At 45.0% G+C, this 19663-nt stretch overlaps 1 protein-coding gene across 3 annotated transcripts in view; it reads right to left on the bottom strand.

Annotated features, from left to right (window-relative positions):
* Positions 1-2240: 2240 nt before the first annotated feature.
* LOC119952335 (interleukin-10 receptor subunit beta-like) overlaps positions 2241-19663 on the bottom strand; it is a 43868-nt gene continuing 26445 nt past the window's right edge. For all 3 annotated transcript variants that reach the window (XM_038776012.1, XM_038776011.1, XM_038776013.1), the window contains 4 exons: positions 14623-14798; positions 12527-12689; positions 10029-10162; positions 2241-4078 (listed from right to left, as the gene is read on the bottom strand). In XM_038776012.1, coding sequence (XP_038631940.1) covers positions 3236-4078; positions 10029-10162; positions 12527-12689; positions 14623-14798 — 1316 coding nt within the window. In that variant the 3' untranslated portion in view covers positions 2241-3235. The remainder of the gene's footprint in view (positions 4079-10028; positions 10163-12526; positions 12690-14622; positions 14799-19663) is intronic.

Below are 19663 nucleotides of genomic sequence, written 5' to 3'. Positions count from 1 at the left end.
GAGCGAGTTTGTCCTCCTCGCCCGGGACATCATAATTTGGGGATATTCCAGTCGGATAATAGTAATAGAAGGATGTCGCCCCGGTTAACAAATTTGGGGAACCTCACCTGGGGCCAGTCGTAATACGAGATTAAATCTGAATTGACCTGGAGTAAAGTGTACAACAGAAGTCTCAGTATGGCCTTTGTCTTACACGTTTCTCTTTATTTCACATTTTACAAAGCAATACTAATCTATCAAAAAAGGTACAATATTTTATAACTATTATTAATGTAAAAATAACCTGATTCGAACCAGCGAATTCTCAGCAAAGTTACATGTTTGCATTCATTGTCATTTTTTTTTTAAGCTAAAAAAAATGCTCTGGATGTGATATTAAGTGCTCATCGCTCACCGCTGACTATAAAATGGTGACAGGTAAATGAGTTCCGATAATTTACAAATCTATAAAAATAGATATTACATTGCTCCATCACTGCCACGGTGCATGGATGAGGCCTCCTGAGATCCCCAGCATCACAGATGCCAATCTTCAGTCATATATAATATAGTTTGATTTCTGCAATTTCAATTATTGCTATTGTTTTGAAGAAGCAACATTCGGCTCCAAACATTAACTGTTCCCCCCCCCCCCAACAGATGCTTCCAGATCTGCTGGGTATTTCCAGCACTTTCTACTTTTTAATTTCAGTCTTCAATCAATTTGATTCACTCGACGTGATACCAAGAAACGGCTGAATGTGCTGGTTACTGTGGGCCCTGACAACATCCCAGCAAGTACTGCCCGAGAACCAGGCACACCCCTAGCCAAGCTGCTCCAGTGCAGCTACAACACTAATATCTACCTGGCAATTTAGAAATTTCCCCAGGCATTTCCTGTCCACGAAAGCAGGAGAAATTAATCCAGTCAATTGTTGCCCTAGTCTCCTCTCAATTATGAGCATAGTAAAGGAAGGTGTTGCTGACAGTGAAATCAAGCGACATTTATACAGAAATAAGCTGCTCCCGGATGCTCGGTTTTGGTCCCATTAGGGCCACTTAGCTCTTGCCTTCCTTGCAACCTTGGGACAAACACGGGCTAAAGAGCTGAACAAAGAGGTCAGGGAGAGTGATTGCCCTCAAGGAGCTCGAGCAAAGTGAAGTCATTGGGAACCGGGGAGAAAATTACCCAGTGGTTGGAGTTATACCTAGTACAATGGATGATGGTTGTGATGGTTGGAGGTCAATCATCTAAGTCCCATGACATCACTGCATGAGTCCTTCGGGGTAGTGTCCTAGGCTCAATATTGCTGTTGCTTCATCAATGACCTTCCCTCCATTATAATTCAGAAATGGGTATGTTTTAAATCAAAACTCTGTGCCTACTTTTGAAAAGCAAAATTACAGGCCCCACTCACCTCAGTACTGGAAATTCCTGACCGAGGTCAACGGATCTTTTGAATTGGCCATCAAATTCTTTAGCCCCACACTACGACGACATTCGCGGTGGGTAGGTCGAGAATATTTTGACCAACTGACAAACCTTGGTGGAAAAATAATGGAGTTCTAATAATAATCTTTATTATCCCAAGTAGGCATACACTAATGCTGCAATGAAGTTACTGTGAAAAGCCCCTAGTCGCCACATTCCCACGCCTGTTCGGGTACACAGATGGAGAATTCAGAATGTCCAAATCACCTAACAGCACGTCTGTGGGGACTTGTGGGAGGAAACCGGGGCACCCAGAGGAAACCCACACAGACATGGGGAGAGCGTGCAGTCTCTACATAGACAGTGACCCAAGCCGGGAATCTAACCTGGCACCCTGGCGCTGTTAAGCAACACTACTAACCACTATGCTACCATGCTGCCCACAATGCATGCTGTTATTAATGTTTAGTAGGCCAGCAAACTTAGGAGATCAAGGAGATCAACCTTTGGAATGGAATTGGATCCTTAGCCTCCCTGTTGTTTTGAAGAACTTGTTGTTTTGCCACTTTAATTACCTACTAAACTCACCACATTAATTTTGGGCTGGCAATGCCTAGCATGGAGACTTTTTGAATGATATGGTAATAGTTTATGCAATATCAATCTATCTCCCTTAACTTGAATGGGAATGACTTAAATCATTGAGTCTTGTTTCTGCATGCAGTCAATTGGTAGATTTTTTAAATTTTAAGTTTCCAGTTTTAAAGAGGCTTTTCCCTTCTGCCTCATTTTGGTCTTTCTCTTGAACCGATTTGTTTTTCCCTCTCTGTTTTTCTTTCTGTATTTGATATTACGCTTGTGGTAGTCACCACTAGGTTTAGCTCACTGAGCTAAGTCGCTGGCTTTTAAAGCAGACCGAGCAGGCCAGCGGCACGGTTTGATTCCCATACCAGCCTCCCCGGACAGGCGCCGGAATGTGGCGACTAGGGGCTTTTCACAGTAACTTGATTGAAGCCTACTCGTGACAATAAGCGATTTTCATTTTCATTTTCCATTTCATTACTGATTGCTCAATATTCAGTACTATTCGCAACTTCTCAGATACTGAAGCAATCCATGTCCATATGCAGCAAGATCTGGATAACATTCAGGCTTAGGCTGATAAGTGGAAAGTAACATTTATGCCACACAAGTGCCAGTCAATGACCAGCTCCAGCAAGAGAAGAATATAACCCTGACATTCAATGGCATCACTACCGCTGAATTCCCCCACTATTGACACCCTGGGGGTTACAATTGATCAGAAACTGAACTGGGCCAGCTACATAAATATCGGAACTGGATCACTCCAGTTCCTCACAATACCCCTCAGGTAATTGAGTATGGTTTCTTCTCCTGGTGACTTCCCACCCACTATTGGTACTGTGCTGACGTGGAACTTGCAAATGCAGCAAGGTACCCATCCTTGTCAAGTAGCCAACACCTTCGTCAAGACCCACACAAGAATCCTGTTCACTTTGTTGAATAAATTTAAAAGAAAACTAGCTGCAGTGTTACAAGTTTTGGCATCATTGGGATTGAAAAACTGCATTAATAAAGTGACATAGACTTTTTATACTCTCAATGATATGTCTACACAATTTCTTCCAGGACACATCCAGAATATCGCTCTCGAAAAACAAATACGCTTTTAATGAGAAACTGGAAAAAAAGTGGAATATTCTTCTGACTGGTTGAAACATCCTGAAAATAGGCATATAATAATGCTTCCTGATTTCAAAGTGAGCTCAAACTTTACTTCATTGATATATCTCAAACCAATTGTCAGTGTGCCTCATATTCAGTGAATGGTATACGTTCAGGCTGAGAGATGTGAAAGGCTGACTGTTGACCCATGTTCTGTAACGCATAGTCTTTCATAACGTGAAGTATTTTTATAGATTGTGGTTGATATTCTCGATTGCTGTTCAGAGACTGATCAGTAGCTGCCGTCAAGTCACAAGTCAATTGGGAACATATGTCTTCAGTGCTTAAGGAATTGAATGGTTCACCGCCACACAAATCGACTTCGGTGTTGCCTTTTTCAGAGTAATCATTAAAGGAAAGTTTTACTGAACTCAGAGGAACATCTGCCAATTTCCAAATCTCCACATTTGTTGTCTCGACTTGACTTTCCTGATAAGTATCAAGACTGCATTGCAAAGGCTCTAGAGCTGGGATATATTTATCAACATTGCTGCTCCTCCTTCCTTGGGTATCTTTTAAACTTGGAACTTGTTCATATTGAAAATCATGGAGGACTGTGGTCCCAGGGCTGTTCTGCTGAATGGAACTTGCACTGCCTCTATTTTCAATGGACGATTGCATATAGGGCAGAATCCCCCCAAAATCGCTATATTTGCAGACATTTGTTTCTTTCATTGGGCTGTTATGCACATTGGCTTCCCTTCTCAAACCATTACATTCATAGAAAATGCTTTCAGCCGTATCTGTTGCACAACTATGCGATGTGTGCTCTAATTTGCTGTCAAGATCTGCACTCTGACGTTTCAACAGATAACCATTTGAGTGGTCATCATAGGTAATGAATGAGATGTGATCACCTTCAGGGTTCTCATCCAGCTCCTTGCAATATAGGTCCACATGTAAATCCTCAGAAATAATGATCTGTTCAGATAAGAAAGACATTTCCTTAGGTTCAATGGTTATTTGTGTCAATGTTTGCTAGAAAAGAAATATACCTATTCAGTTATAGCTCAACCCTCTGAATAAAGATTCATCTGGAATTATGGGTCACGATTTAATGGCCTCGTCACGCCTGATTTGGTATAGTGACAAGGCCATTGAAGATCACAGTCAATATATACACTATCTCTGTAGCCACTTATTTTCAAGACCCTGGAATGCAGGGAATATGTCAGCCTTTCACTGCATTAGTTTTGCTAGTACTTTTTCTCTAGTGATAGCGATTGTTTTAAATTCCTCCAATTCTCACCTTGATTTTCTACAATTCTTGGGATTTCCTTTGTGTCTTCCACTGTGAAGATAGTTACAAAATACTTGTTAAGGTCTCTGCCTTTCCCATTATTATTTCTTCAGTCTCTTCCTCTAAGGGACCAATATTTACTTTAGCTACTCTCTTCCTTTTTGTACACTTGTTGAAGCTTTTACTGTTTGTTTTTATAGTTCTTGCAAGTTTACTATCATAATTCTCAATTATCCAGCTCTGTTCGAAAATACATCTGTGACACTATAAAGGCAAGATTCAACAGATTCTTGCAAGACATCGTGCTCTGGATCTCCCTCTCATAGGGCATGATCCAGACCTGCATATTTAATAGAGCCATTAAGCCCATTTAAAGATGCTTTCACAGGATACTTCCTATGCCTAGGACCTAACGGTCACCCCTGGGAGACCTCGCCAGGGCACCATTTAGTACTGGTTTTCACAAACACAGACAGTCATAATGGCACCTGGGGAACTCTCCCAGGTCATTAGAAATCCCTGGGTGGTCAGGGACCGGGCAGGTGGCAGGGTTCCTGGTTGGCACTGCCAGGCTTGTTGGGGAACTGACAGGGTGCCAATGTCAGTTCCTTACTAGTGGAGGGGGGTGGGGGAGGGGGGTGGTGAGGAGCCTCTCCAGGTTTGGGGGGGGGGGAGGGGGAAAGATTGGCCCAGCTAGACAAAATGCCACCCCATTCTGCGAGGAGCCTCTCCTGCTGGGCTCGCAAGCAGGAAATTTATCTAAGTGTGACCTCGGTGTAGAGAAACTCCCCGAGGCCAAAGAAAAATGATAAAGTGCCGTTGAATAGCCAGGTCTGCCTCAGTACTGTAGCCGCCGTTAAACACCCTGATAAATGTGCCCAAAACGGACAAAATCTTTCCGGTTAAATCACACCCATAATCTGCTGTTCATTAATACAGTGGATGCTCGGGGACTGTGGTCACAGTGCATTATCCCTCCTTACTTCGAACAAAGAGGAGAATTGGAGCAACTTAAAACAATCACTATCACTAGAGAAAAGGTACTCGAAAAACTAATGCTGTGAAAAATTGACAAGTCCCCTGCATCCCAGGGTCTTAAAAATAAGTGGCTACAGAAAGAGTGGATTTAATGACTGTGATCTTCCTAAATTCTCTAGATTCTGGAAAGGTCCCAGTGGATTGGAAACCCACCAATACAATCGCTTTATTCAAGAAAGGAAGGTGCTTTGAATGTAAGAAAGTCTTTTTATTTGCAGTAATGTTATTAAAACCTGGGTTAAGATGCATACAGGCAGTACAACTGCTGGAGCGGTGATTAACGGGTCACAGAAGTGATTTGTAGGTGAAGTGCTCTGTTAATAGATCTTGAGAACCATTTGTGTGTTTACAGATAGCTAGCTAATGGAATATTGTTTAGGTTTGAAGGACCCCTCTGGGGTGTAGATAATTTATGAGAGGTATTGTGTTTGGACCTCAAGGGACAACTTGTGTGAAGAGGCAAAAGAATGTCTTATGCTTTGGGTACATCTGATGTGGTTAATGGGAGGAGCCAGATCTGTATGAAGAGTCAATAGGTCTGAGGACTCTCATCTGAACAGAACTGTTTCAGTTTGGTTCTGAAAGGTTCTCCCTCCAAAGATTCTGCACGTGGAAAGCAGGTAAACGCCTGGTTGTTAACTTTATTTGTGAATGGTATTTAATATATTTTGATTTGCTTAATTGGAATATAGTGGCAAGCTTAGGAAGTAAGTTCAGTTTTAAAAAAAATAGGAACTGTTGTAATTGTTAGCTGTAAAGCTATTTCTTCGTTGCTTATGTGGTTAATTCTGTGATTAAATTAAAGTTTGCTTTAGCATAAAAGTTATCACTCCTGTGGTGCAGTAACATTACATCACAGTTTTACAAATTGAAAATAGGTGGATTCTCTTTCAGGACCCTAACAAGAGAAAGCAGGAAACTATAAGGTTACCATCTGACATTGGGAAAATGCTTTAATCCATTATTTAAGAAGTCGTAACGGAATATTGGGAAGACAATAAAATAATGTTGACTCTGATTGAATGAAAGGGAAACAATATTTGACAAACCAATTAGAGTTCTTTCATGATATCGTGGATATAGGGGAACCAGTAGATACCATAGAACTATAGAAAAGTTACGATTACCTAATCTGCACATCCTTAGACACAAAGGGGCAATTTAGCATTTTAGCATGGCCAGTTTAACTAACCTGCACATCTTTGGCCTGCAGGAGGAAACTGCAGCACCCGGAGGAAACCCACGTAGATACAGGGAGAACGTGCAAACTTCAGAGTCACCCAAGGCCAGAATTGAAACCGGGTTCCTGGCGCTGAGAGGCAGCAGTGCTAACCACTGTGCCACCTTGCCACTGCTCATTTTAATCCCACTCTCCAACACCTGGTCCGCAGCCTGACAGGTTACGGCACTGCAGATGGAGATTGCGGTGTCTTTTAAATGAGTTGAACATTTCAGCCTCGACCATCAACTTAGGCAGTGAATTCCAGACATCCACCACCCACTGGGTGAAAAGGTTTTTCCTCATGAGCCCTCTAATCCTACTATCGTGTATTTCTATTTCCAAAAGGCATTCTAAAAGATGCCACACAAAAGGTGACAGCATAGGATAAGAGTTCATGACGTGGAGATTATATATTAATATGGAGAAAAGATTAGCTAGCAAACAGCAACTCGGATAAATGGATCACTTTCAATTTAGCACTCTGTAAATAGTTGAGTGCCACAGTGATCAATGCTGGGGCCATATCTATTTACAATCTATATCAATGACTTAGATGAAGAGACCAAGTATTTACAGCCAAATTTGCAAGTGATGCAAAGATGGGTGGGAAAGCAAGTGGTCAGGGGGACACAAAGTGTAGAGTTTAATTCTCTCCCTTGGGGCATGATTGGTGGCTGGCAGAGAGCATTTAATCAGGCAGGAGGATGGCAGGTGGGGACCCTCACATTTTCAAGCTTTGGCTCCAATTAAGACGATAGCAGGAAGGCCATCCCACTCCACTGCCAGACCCATCGCTGGTACCCACCCAAGGGCAGGCAGAGGACTCGCCACGTGAGAAGGCCAAGAAGTAAACCCTGGACAATGTGTGTGTGTGTGTGCGAGGGAGGTGGGTGGAGGGAGGGGGGGACTGGAGGGGGGCTCTCATTCAAACAAATTCAGTGTCTGATGTGGAACCTGGCACCGGGGAACCCACTGAGAGCCCGCTCCAATGTTGGCAACCACCCCACCCTACGCAAAGACTCCAACCTGAAACCCCCACCCATTATCAGCCACCTGTGACCAGGGTGCTTCAGGGATCCAGAGTCCAGTGCAGGGGCATTATAGACAGCAGCCAGCACCTCACTGGCCAAGCAACAAAGTAAAACATGGGAAACCAGGCAAGGAGAGAGTGATCACTCGCATCACCGTGTTCTATATCTGACCCCACCCCACTCCTTCAAATACCACCTCACGCTGTGATCACCTGGCTGCCCACTAGTCTTGATCCCTCACACATCACTAGCCCTCCCCGCAAACTTCCACCCAGTCAGACATCCACCAAAACTCATCAAACACCCCTTTATTATCAGTGACCTCCAAGATCATCAGCCCCTATGCATTCACCTATCCACTCGTGCCATCATTGACCTCCCCACCCTGCTTCAATCACCAGCACCCCCAAAACCTCCCAATCGCTCACCGTGATCAGCCCTCCAAATTATGTTGGGCCTTCATCCCCCCATTCCAACCTTGAAATCTCCATCTCAGGAACGGGATCTGCCCCTGGAACTGCTGCCTCTTCTCCAGTGTTCACTGTCCCACAGAGCCAAACCCGTCACTCAGCCCAGCTTCCAGACGGGGAACCCATTCAAAATTATACATGCTACAGACCTAAACCCCCCCCCCCCCCCCTCTAATCCAGTCAGGGAAATCCCACCCTAGTAGCTGTTGGGCCTAATATCTCCTGGCCAGCTTACTATCTTTAATAGATCATAGAATTTACAATGCAGAAGGAGGCCATTCGGCCCATCGAGTCTGCACGGGCTCTTGGAAAGCTGACCCTATTTAAGACCACACCTCCACCCTATCACTGTAATCCAGTAACCCCACCTATCCTTTTTGGACACTACGGGCAATTTATCATGTCCAATCCACATAACCTGCACATCTTTGGACTGTGGGAGGAAACTGGAGCACCCGGAGGAAATCCACGCACAGTGACCCAAGCCAGGAATCGAACCTGGGACTCTGGAGCTGTGAACCAACTGTGCTACTGTGCTGCCCCAATGTACTACATTGCACTGTAGAGATTCTCTTTTATTCATTCTTGGGATGCTAGAGTCTCAGATTCTATGGTTAAAATCAATTTTAATATGATTTACCTTCTCTTCAGAGTCACTTTGCACCTTCTCTATCTCTGAAAGTGTCTCCAGCCACCACACTCATTGGCTGGCTAGTCCTAATGATCGGAAATTCTCTCACTACGTTTAATGTTCCTTCATCGTCACTGGGCTAAATTCCTAGAATGGCCTGCCCATCAGCATTGTTTGGCTCGATTTTCATTTCCTCATGCTCAATGTCATGAGACAAGCTGTGTGTATCTGCGTTGATCGCAAATCCACATGGAAGCCTGTTTTTCTTGTTGTGCAAGTTGACACAGGTGCCATATTAAATTCCAATCCCAGCAGAATAACAAAGCTATTCATCCAAACATGTTCTTTAAACACTGCTTCATCTACGTCATTCTGGATTCCAGTAACATATAATCAACCCTCTTTGGCAAGGGGCTGCTTGCAGTTCAGCAATGGCCACCCCTTGAGCCTGGCACTGCTGAGATTCCAGAGCTGTCACCCCAACAGATTGGCCAGCAGATTTCATAAAGTAAAAGATTATTTCCGGGTTTTGGGGGGTGGGGGGTGCGGGATTTGTAAAGGTCGCTACACCTCCTGAGATCTAACCAGATCTCGTGAGGCGTTGCAATCGGGTCCCAGAGTCACCGAGTTAAGTGAGTATTCTGCCTTCGCCAGATTGAACTGGCTCCCAGGATCTACCAGCCCCCACAAGCCCAGGCTTACCTGCACTTTGGGCCGGTGGGGGGGGAGGGGGGGGGGCGTTGTCTCCCAGGGAATCGGAGGCCCCCAGGTGGCTGGTATCTCAGCCGGGTGGCATCCTGGCAATGGCACCCAGACGACACTGTCAGGCTGGCAGGGCACTGCCAGGGTGCCATTTTGCCCATGCCAGGGATCGGGCCTTGGGGTGCCCTGCTCACGTGGGATGGGGGAGATGTGGGCTTGATGATCCCCCCCAACAAGTGAGTTGGGGCGTCGTGAGGAGGGGGGGGGGGGTGCGGGAGGAGGGTGAGAGATTCGAGCACCATTTATAAATGGCACCCAGATCTCTTCCGTCACTGAGGAGCCCACTTGTCCGACAAACGGAGCTCCTCGGCGCAGGAAATGCATCAGAGTGCGTCCTCAGTGGCCACAAGTGCCGGGAACAACCCCTCTAATCACGCCCAAAATGAACTCTGTTTTTGTATTTGGTTAGATTTCAGCCAGTACAACATTTCCTCATGACCAAATATAGACAGCTAGAGCAAAAGGGAATTTACGTACCAACGATTTGGGAAGTTTTGATTGTGTCAAGTGCAGGTGAGCAAATTCTTTCAGCATCCAAACCACAAAAAAACAGATAATTGTACCTGCAATGAAAACTAGCACTGCTATCAAAGGTGCAATCCACAGTATGTCTGTGAAGGAAGAAAACACAGGCAACAAATTTATAACCTCCATCCAGGCAAATAAATGGAGAAGATATCCAAAAGATGCCACAACGAAACAAAACAGTTACTTCTGATTCAAGTTCCACTGCTACCTTCATCTTATATGCTAATTTGAATAGTTTGCCATTGTTCATAGTTAGCCTAGGGTACACATCATTGTTGGGGGCATAAATTGAGAGAACCCTGGGTAGAAAGATAGCTAACCTCCAATGTTATAGCCATTTCATATACACATAGTCCAATTATTCTGTTGCAATGTTACATTTAGTAATTGCTTGTAAATTTTGTGACTTTGAATCGGTTCATTATGTACAAAGTCCTGGGTTACTTTTAATTCCAAAAAATGGGCAGATTTGGTTTCAGTCAAAGGACCAAAAATCTGAATCAAAAATCTGTGGAGAGAGTCGTAAAATTGGGCGTTTGCTGAAGCCTGCCCACCCGCGATCTCCCCTGCTGCAATTTTACCAGCAGTGAGGGAGATTCAGGCGGCCCGCTCACTCATGGGACATCTCCTGCAGCTGGGATTTGATTTGCAGCTGGCACCAAGAGCCAACCACTCAGCACCCTCTTCTCATGCAGTTGAGATGGTTGTTCTCCTTGACATTTGGTGTTCATGCAAATGAGTGCACGAGGTAAAATTGACAGTATGGGCGCAATTTACCAGTCGCACTCTCGCTTGAGCGTGACACGGCCATTAGTTTGCGGGAGTGGCTGAAATTCGGGAACTGCACTGGGCGCCGAACGTTTTGCGACCTGACCAGTACCCTACCGTTGGCGAGATCAGGATTTTGCCGTGGCGTGGCGAGAAACCAATAAATACTAATTAAAGTCAATCTGCATACCGATGGCGGGAATGACCCCCTATCACATTGCCTCCCTTAATCTCACAGCCTCCCCAGCAAGTAGTCACACGGGCACCGCTTAGTTCACCTTTTTAAAAACATGAAGCTGACAGAGTAGCTGCTGTGGGGATCAGAGGAGGTAAGTAGCCATCTTTGAACCCAGGCAGTGAGCCCAGAGACACTAGGGTCGTAGCACCGTCGAGAAACGGGGCGGGGCCACCACCGATGGGTGGGTGTCCCAGAGCCTGCGGGTCGCCTTGCCATCCCCTGGATCATCTGTACCATAACGGGAGCAGCTCTGGCTATATCTAGATGTTTCCCCGGGGATGCACATCAGAGGTGGAGGTATCCTGCTGCTTACCACGTTCCCCTGGCCATTGATGCACTTGGCAGGCATCCTTGGGGGCCTTGGAGCAAGGGAGCCCTGGAACACTCGATGGCGGAACATGGCCTGCCATGCTACCATGTTCCTGGATGCTGACTCCGAGACCCATGGTTGTCAGGGAGGCGAGGGGTGGGGTTTCGGGGGTGCTGGAGGATGATGTCGCCAGCCCATAGGGAGGCTCTGGGTCAACTCGGGACGGAGGGGCAGCTGGCCTGAGCTCCGGATTCCCCTGTGCTATCTGACTCTGCCAGCCCCCCCATTGTTTGTACCATGGTGTTGACACCTTCAGTGATGTCCCTCTGTGAGCAGGACATGCTCTGCAATGCCCCAGCAAAGTCACCTGAGACTGCGACACATCCCCCAGAGTTTGGGACACACCACCCAGTTATTGGGACATGCTCCGCAGCGCCTTGGCAATGCCCATCTGAGGCTGGTACATGCTCCTCTGTGGCTCAGAAAGGTTCACCTTCTTCAGGGGCACACCCACCCCTGACGAGGAAACATCTGGAACACTACCACTCATGGTTCTGATGTCATTCTTCAGGCTCTCCACCGTGGTCGCCACCCAATGCGGCAGTCCTCCTGGTCACGCTCCCCGCGCAGCCACTTCCCCCCCCAGGTCGGCTCTGGCTGACCGGTGGCTGACCCGGCAAGCCCTTTGGGGGAACAGGGTGCTCCGGCTCGACTCCATTGTGTCCAACTGTCAAGCCAGGCCTGCATCACCGGAGTTTAGAGCTTAACTTGGTGGCATGGTTGCATGCTATGTTGGGTTTGCTCTACAGAATTGTTTTAAGTGCTACTCCCACTCGTTAGCGGTGGGGAGGGGGCGTCTGGCGAGCCCAGTCCCAACAAATCAGCCGACGCGACAGTCATTTGTGGTGTGAGCCCCTGGGGCCTCGTTAAGTGGAGCGACTAATGTTAGATACCGGTGACGGCCTCGCCGGGTCGGTTATCGACAAACACCCGGCAATTCCTGCTCGCCACCACACTTAGAATTAATTCAATTAGATCGCACCCACTGTCTCTTTTTTTCAACAATAATACACTACCAAGTGAAAAATAGATTATTCATCATAATTCATGAAGAAACCAAATATTATTTACCTGCATTTTGGGGTGAGGTAGTTGCACAGATTTTTCTTGAAGCTTTAGTGTTTTTATTTGTTGTTGACAAGAATGTTGCTGTAACACAGTATGTAGACTTGGATTTCAGATTTTTAAACTGATAAACTCCTTTCCCCGACTCATCTGGCTCTACTTTATCTAACTGGTGGGAAAAGCACAGTCATTCATCGAATGTACATTATAGCAAATCATGAAACAGAAGCACAGCAAGAGTCCTCAGACTACAAGAAGATACCATAGAGTTTGGAAATCGGAGGAGGTGACTCGCATTGGCCACTGGCAGGGATCTTCTGATATTGCCAAAGTCCATGGCAATTTGGGTGGTCGCCATCCTGCCACCGGGGTACCCGCAGAGGGTGTTGACTTTGGCTGAACTGGAAGAGCCGCCCACTGACAGAACGAGAAGATCCCACCGATGGGAAGGGCTGGAAAGTCGCTCCCATTAATTCTGTTTCTCTCCCAACAATTGTTGCCAGATCTGTTGAATCCGTCTAACATTTCCTGTTCCCATTTTATCCTTGCACATATTACATGCAGAAATTACGGGGCTGGATTGTCCGATTCTGGGACTATGTCCAGAAAAACCAGCGCAAAACGGCCACCGATTCCCCCTTTTGCTGGGGGCCAGCAGGACGGCAGCATAGAGCACCCGACTCTAGCTGCCGATACGCCTCGGAGAATTGCCGGGCCTGAGGCCGCGGCGTGCTACATGGTGGAGGCTGCTCGCGGACCCGGCCGGCGAAATAGGCCCCCCCCCCCCCAAATCGGCTGGCTTGCATGCCCCGGACCACCCGCACAGTGCCCCCAGCCCTGAATAATGTCCCCCCTGCCCACGGATCGGCTTTCCCCCGACTGTGGCGGCACTGGACTGAGTCCGCAGCCGCCACGTTGAGTTCCTGATGGGCGCGACCACACGCGACCCATGCTGTCAGTGACGGAGCATTGGGGGGTGGGCCACAGGCAATGCCCTGAGGCCATCGATACATGGTGTGGCGTACTCTCTGAGTACGCCGCTTTGGAGGGGCTGGAGTATCGTGAAAGCGGCGCGTCCCTGATTTGGTTGGGTACTTAGATTCTCCGGCTGTTCGCCGAATGCGATTTCGGCATCGGCGACCGGAGAATCCAACTCATGGACTACGTAAATATAGATAAATGTACACAGCAAACATGCAAATAATTTATACTGCAGAAAATCTTTAGAGTAAAGGTACCATCACAAAATATTGATCTTATATGAACAGTGAAAATAAAATGAAAATAATATTTATTCATCGTGTCCAAATTTTCTAAATAGCGCAAATGATCTGATGTAGCGAGACCAGTTTAGCAGCATTTTTGATCTGACTTTGCAGCCCTAGAGCCCAGTTCAAATGTAAATCTATTTTCCATCCCTTGTGATCGGAAGCATAATGTGCACTGGAAAGATTTAATGTGTGGCCCTGTTATGTGTGAAGTACCACATTGTTATCAGGTGAACACTCGCCCAATGTCTTGTAACTGTCATGGATACTTGCTCAAATAACTAAGGCATATGGAGCAGGAGTAGGTCACTCAGACCTATGCCTGTCACAATATTCGATTAGCTTACGTTGAATCTTTATCTTAAGTCAGTGTTTTTTTTGTGGCCAATTCATATTTAGTGTAGCTTAGATGTAGTGTTGGCATTTGTCTATGGGGTTAACTTATTTCCTACACAGTGCAATCCCACAAACATTAACAAGACAATTCACCAGATAACCTGTTTTTGATGATGATGTTTGAGGGACAAATGTTGGATGGGACATCAGAAATACAGAAAAGGGAAACAGAATTTTAAAGTGGACCTTCGTCCCAATTTGATCCCGAACAGGAGATCAGATAGGCTGTTTTAGTAATGGCCAAGCTCCCATTACAGCTAGTGGCACAAAATTGTTTTGAGCATATGGACCCTTAGCAAGCCTATTTATATATAATATACATTTACTATATACATCCTGAAAATGTTATGTTTTACATTATGCATATGTTTTGAATCTTAAATTGAAACATTATTAAAATATCTTGCCAGTACAACGCAAATAATTGTTCATAATTACCGCAAGTTCCTTGCCATCTTTGTCGAGTAAGGTAACAGTATAAATTAATGACAAATCAATATCCTTCACGGTCATTGGCTTATCGTTATCCTTGTGTGGAGTCAGAGGCATATCAAGAGTAATTTTGATTGTCTGAATATTACTCGTCACATTGACAATCGGAGGACCCAAGATGGCTGTGAGAAATTTTTTAAAAAGCATTACTGAATTATCAGGAACATGAAAGTATCTGGAAAAAATGTCGAACTGAGTAGAGTACAGCATAATTGACTCAATTTGTAGGTTTGATTTTTTTTTTTAAAAAGAGTTCAATGCCATTAGTGATTCCCACAAATGAAATTGTAGGAATTTGATATTTAGCTCAACAAAGCGTAACCTTGGGATTGTAACATACAATATACACCAGTTAATACAATGTATTGTAAACCATAAGTGCCCTTTTTCCCGTACAGTTGTCAGATGTTAAAGCATTCCATTGAGACAAGCCTCAGACAGGCATTGAAACGATAAGGCAATGTTTTCAGAAATGTAAAATCTATTTGATTTTATTTTTGATTTTACATTCTTTTTAAGAACTGCCATATTTATGTCTAATAGATAAAATGCCATCAAATTGTCAATCACAGAGTTGCAGCATGTCAAGGTCATTCCCTCTGTTCAAAAGATGTGGTAATAATTGTCAATCAAAGTCACTGTCTCTGAGTGGAGGACATATATTTTAGTGTAACCAGCAAGCTTCCCCCTTTAATAAAAGCAAAATACTGCAGATGCTAGAGATCTGAAATAAAATCAGAAAGTGCTGGGAAACCTCAGCAGATCTGGCAGCATCTGTAGGGAGAGAAACAGAGTTCATGCTTCCAGTTAAATATGACTCTGTTTTGGAACTGAAGAGTGAAGTGAAGTGATGGGTTTCATGTTGCTATTATGCTGGACCTTTTTCCGCTATTCACACCTTCTCTGGATCAATGCTTTGTTTCTTTCTTAATATCATTATGAATGTCATTACCAATCTGCCTTTTGCCATTTAATGTCCCCGACCTTTCCTCTCCCTCACCTTTTCCTCCATCTGCCCCTCCCCAATTTTGCAACACCATGACACCCATCAGATTCTCTAGTTCTAAAAAAAAAGTAATATTGATTTGAAATGTTAACTCTTGCTTCTCTCTCGCTACAGACACCGCCAGACTTTGAGCTTGCCTCTAACATCATCACTGTGAAAACTGAAAAAAACTCTATGATAACTTTCAAAAAGAGACCTGAATTTCTCAGCGACCAATAAGAATAATTATATGACAAGATGTCACGTTTTTAGACTTTTATTGTAAAAACAAACTAAACTCAACATAGACTAAACAAAATCTAGTATGCAACTAATCCAATATAAATATTTATGAAATTTTCCATTTCGATTTTCTTTATGCATCTGGTTGTGCATTAAGGCAGACTTTTGTCTTTTTCCATTGTTATTTATTCCAGAACAGGTCACTCGTCTGTCACCGGGAGCTTGGGGGGAGCTCTACACATCAAGCATGGCTGGCAGGAGCCTCTCATACTCTTACCACCATTGGTGTGTTTGGATGGATTTGTAGGTTGACACACTCAACCTCTAGACCACATTACGAATGCACCTTCCTTGCCACCAAGTCCTAGGACGGGACTTGAACCCAGAGTTTCTGGTTCAGAGGCAGGGAGGCTACCCGTTGTGCCACAAGACCACCTTATGAGGTGTAGTCACTCTTGTAATGCCGTACTGTTGGAAAACACAGAAGGTCATTTGCACACAGTTCATTCCAACAAACAGCAATGTGGGAATGATCAGCCAACCTAACCTTTAATGATGCTGACTGAGGGGTAAATATTGGCCAAAACACAGGGGGTCATTTTTGAAGTTGTATCAAGGGGTCTGAAAGGGCAGAGAGTACTTTAACAACTCCTGTGAAAGCTGACACTTCCAATAGTGCAGCATTCCCCCGTTTTGGTACTCAAGTCCTTGAGGTTGGGCCCATGGCTTCCTGACCCAGAAGAAGGAGTACTTATCAACTGCCTACAGATATGATATAATTGTAGGAAGGACAGGGCAGCAGAATTAGTTCTGTGTTGACCTTTTTATCCAGCAGGATAAAAAGTTTTCTTTTTCACTGTAATCGATAGTTATTTTGAGGTGTTAACTACGTAGGTTACAGATTTATTGCTAAGAACACTGAACAGCAATCTTTTCATCTCAATTTGTTGGCTCGAGCATGATCTTGACAAGTGCCTTTACACACTTTGACTTCACTCCAGTTGAAGCTTAACTGCAATTAGTGCAAATCTACTTTTTTTAGCATTAATTATTAAAGAGCTCAATGGATTTACTTTGCATTTCTGATCTGAATAAAGTCGACTGGAATTTGATGAGGGTTACCTGAAGTTGCTGTGCTGATGTAACACAAACACCATATCAGAGGGCAAGAACGGCAGAGCAACTGGTCTGACACAGAAGTCTGACAGCCATCAACAAATTGGCTATGCTAGATTTCTGCTTCCACCACACAGATGCGACCATTTTATCAAATGTGATCTGCCAATGAAAATGGCAAGTCTCAGCTAAATAAAACTGTGAAAGGTAGTGGGTCTGGGTTTCCATCGATCTGTACTGTGAGTCAGATTAAATATCGAATTAACCAGAAACCATGGGCTGGATTCTCCGTTTCAGTGGCGAGGTGCCAGCTCAAATTAGAATTTGAGGAAGGTCTACGACGAAAACAATCGGCACTGAACCCACATCGATTCCAGGGCCAGTGAGGGGCTGGCAGTGGCACACCAAAAACAGCCGGAAAATGGCCAGCTCTCTGGCCGCACATGCGCACGGCTGATGACCTGCAGCGGTTGCGCCATACAACATGGCGCCGGCCATGCGCAGATCTGATCTACCGTCTGCGACCCCACAGGCAACCCCCCCTGCCCACCCCCTACCAGTTCCCCCAGCTCCTCCCGGCCAGAGGTACGGATCCCAGCCAAGTGTGCCGGCGCTGGACATTGTCTGCAGCCGTCACGCCGGGTTCCCGACTGCTGAGACCTCGCGTGTCCCGGCCTGTCGGGGACGGAACATCACGAGAGGGCCTGCCAATGACGCGCCAACGCCATTGCAATGGCGTGATGACGCCATTTCAGAGGGGGCAAATCATGCCTGACCGCCGTCAAACCGGTGCCAGCCCAGATTGGGGGGGGTCGGAGTCATTTCTCCGCCAGATTGGCATCGGGCAACGGAGAATCCAGCCCCATATTTCTGGAGACGGGACAATCAAAGTCACAATGGCATAGAAGGAGACCACTCAGCCCATTGAGTCCATGCTGGCTCCTTGTGTCTGCGTGGGTTTCCTCCGGTTTCCTCCTACAGTCCAAAGACGTGCAGGTTACGTGGATTGGACATGCTAAATTGCCCTTAGTGTCCAAAAAGGTAATGATGGGTTATTGGGTTATGGGAATAGCGTGGATGTGAGGGCTTCAGTGGGTCATTGCAGACTCGATGGGCCGAATGGCCACCTTCTGCACTATATGTTCTATGTTCACTGTCCTGCCACCATCGAAGGTCTATGCACGTAAACTCCCAGGTCCCTCTGTTCCGGCGCACTCTTTAGAACCATGCCATTGTCTATATTGCCTCTCTCTATCCCTTCTGCCAAAATGCATCACCTCACACTTCTCAACATTAAATTCCATCTGCCACTTACCTCCCCATTCTACTAGCCACATCACACCACCAAGTTTCGTATCATCGGCAAATTGAAATTTTACCTGGTATTCCAATATCAAAGTCATTTATAAATAACAAAAAAAGGAGCAGCACCAACACTGACCCTTGGGGAACATCAATGTTTACCATTCTCCAGTCTGAAAAACACACCTTAATTTAACCCACTCTTTTTTGCCCTAAATCTCATTTTTTAAAATCCAAGCTGACACTGGCCCGCCTATCCCATGAGCCTCTGTTTTGATAATGAGCCTTTAATGCGGTAGTTTGTCAAATGCTTATTTAAAATCCATATGGACAACATCCACTGCATTCAGCCCCTCAAATTGTTGTTATTACATCAAAAAATTCAATTAGATTCATCAAACACAATCCGTCTTTTACAAATCTGTAGGCGATCGCCTTAATTAACTCAAAATGCAAACTGAATGCCTCTTCTTTTTTACCCTCGAGTCTGAATTATAAATAACTCCAGTGATAATAGTATATATATTATAACAGTGCAGTGCTTAGTACTTATATACCCAATTTGACATATCTACAATATTAAGCAGCTAAAGTTGTTAAACATTGAGTCACTTTGTTCAGTAAAACCCAGTGCTCCACCCCAAACCAACATATTTCTCTTTGTATCTTAACGTCATTGTTAATGTCAAAGACAGCTGCACCCATAGGTACTACAGCATGAAAACATTCTGAGGTATTACTTCACGATGACTAACCCACCTAGATACATTTCTGTAAAAAAGCACAATTTAAGGGTCGCCTGAATGACAGGAAGAGTGATGAGTGCAGCATGTTTTACTTCCTGGATGGGAAGAATGCTTTACTGCATTGAGACTGGACTGACGAGATGGGTCTTTTGAGGCTGACAGAGAAGCAAACCATTTGAAACAAATCAATGCACACAGCAACTAAATGAATGATAGCATTGCTCGGTGTTAGTGATCAATTATCACTTCCTAAATCTATGCAAAAGTTTCACACATATCCTCATCCTCTTCCCTCCCAAACTCTAAAACAGGAAATGGTTCCTCGTGTTGCGTAGCTCTGTCATCTAAGGGAGCACCAAGTGGAGGTAAGGGTCATAAGGATGCTGGAAATTTTGAGGTTGCCCCCTTTGTAAGGAGTGCCACACAGGGACAAACAGAATACTTTTCCAGTTATTGAATTCAATGCTGTGCAGAGGATGAATGCGCCTTTCTCCATTTATCACATTGTCTAAATGGGGGAATGAGATACAAACATTTTGGAACCAAACAAGATTGACTACTTCACCTTACTTAAAACCAAAACGTGCATACAACC

The sequence above is a fragment of the Scyliorhinus canicula genome, chromosome 17 (genome assembly GCF_902713615.1).
Source record: "Scyliorhinus canicula chromosome 17, sScyCan1.1, whole genome shotgun sequence".
In the NCBI taxonomy this organism is placed as follows: domain Eukaryota; kingdom Metazoa; phylum Chordata; class Chondrichthyes; order Carcharhiniformes; family Scyliorhinidae; genus Scyliorhinus; species Scyliorhinus canicula.
The sequence above is the reverse complement of the archived record's forward strand: the minus strand, read 5'-3'. Positions and strand labels throughout refer to the sequence as shown.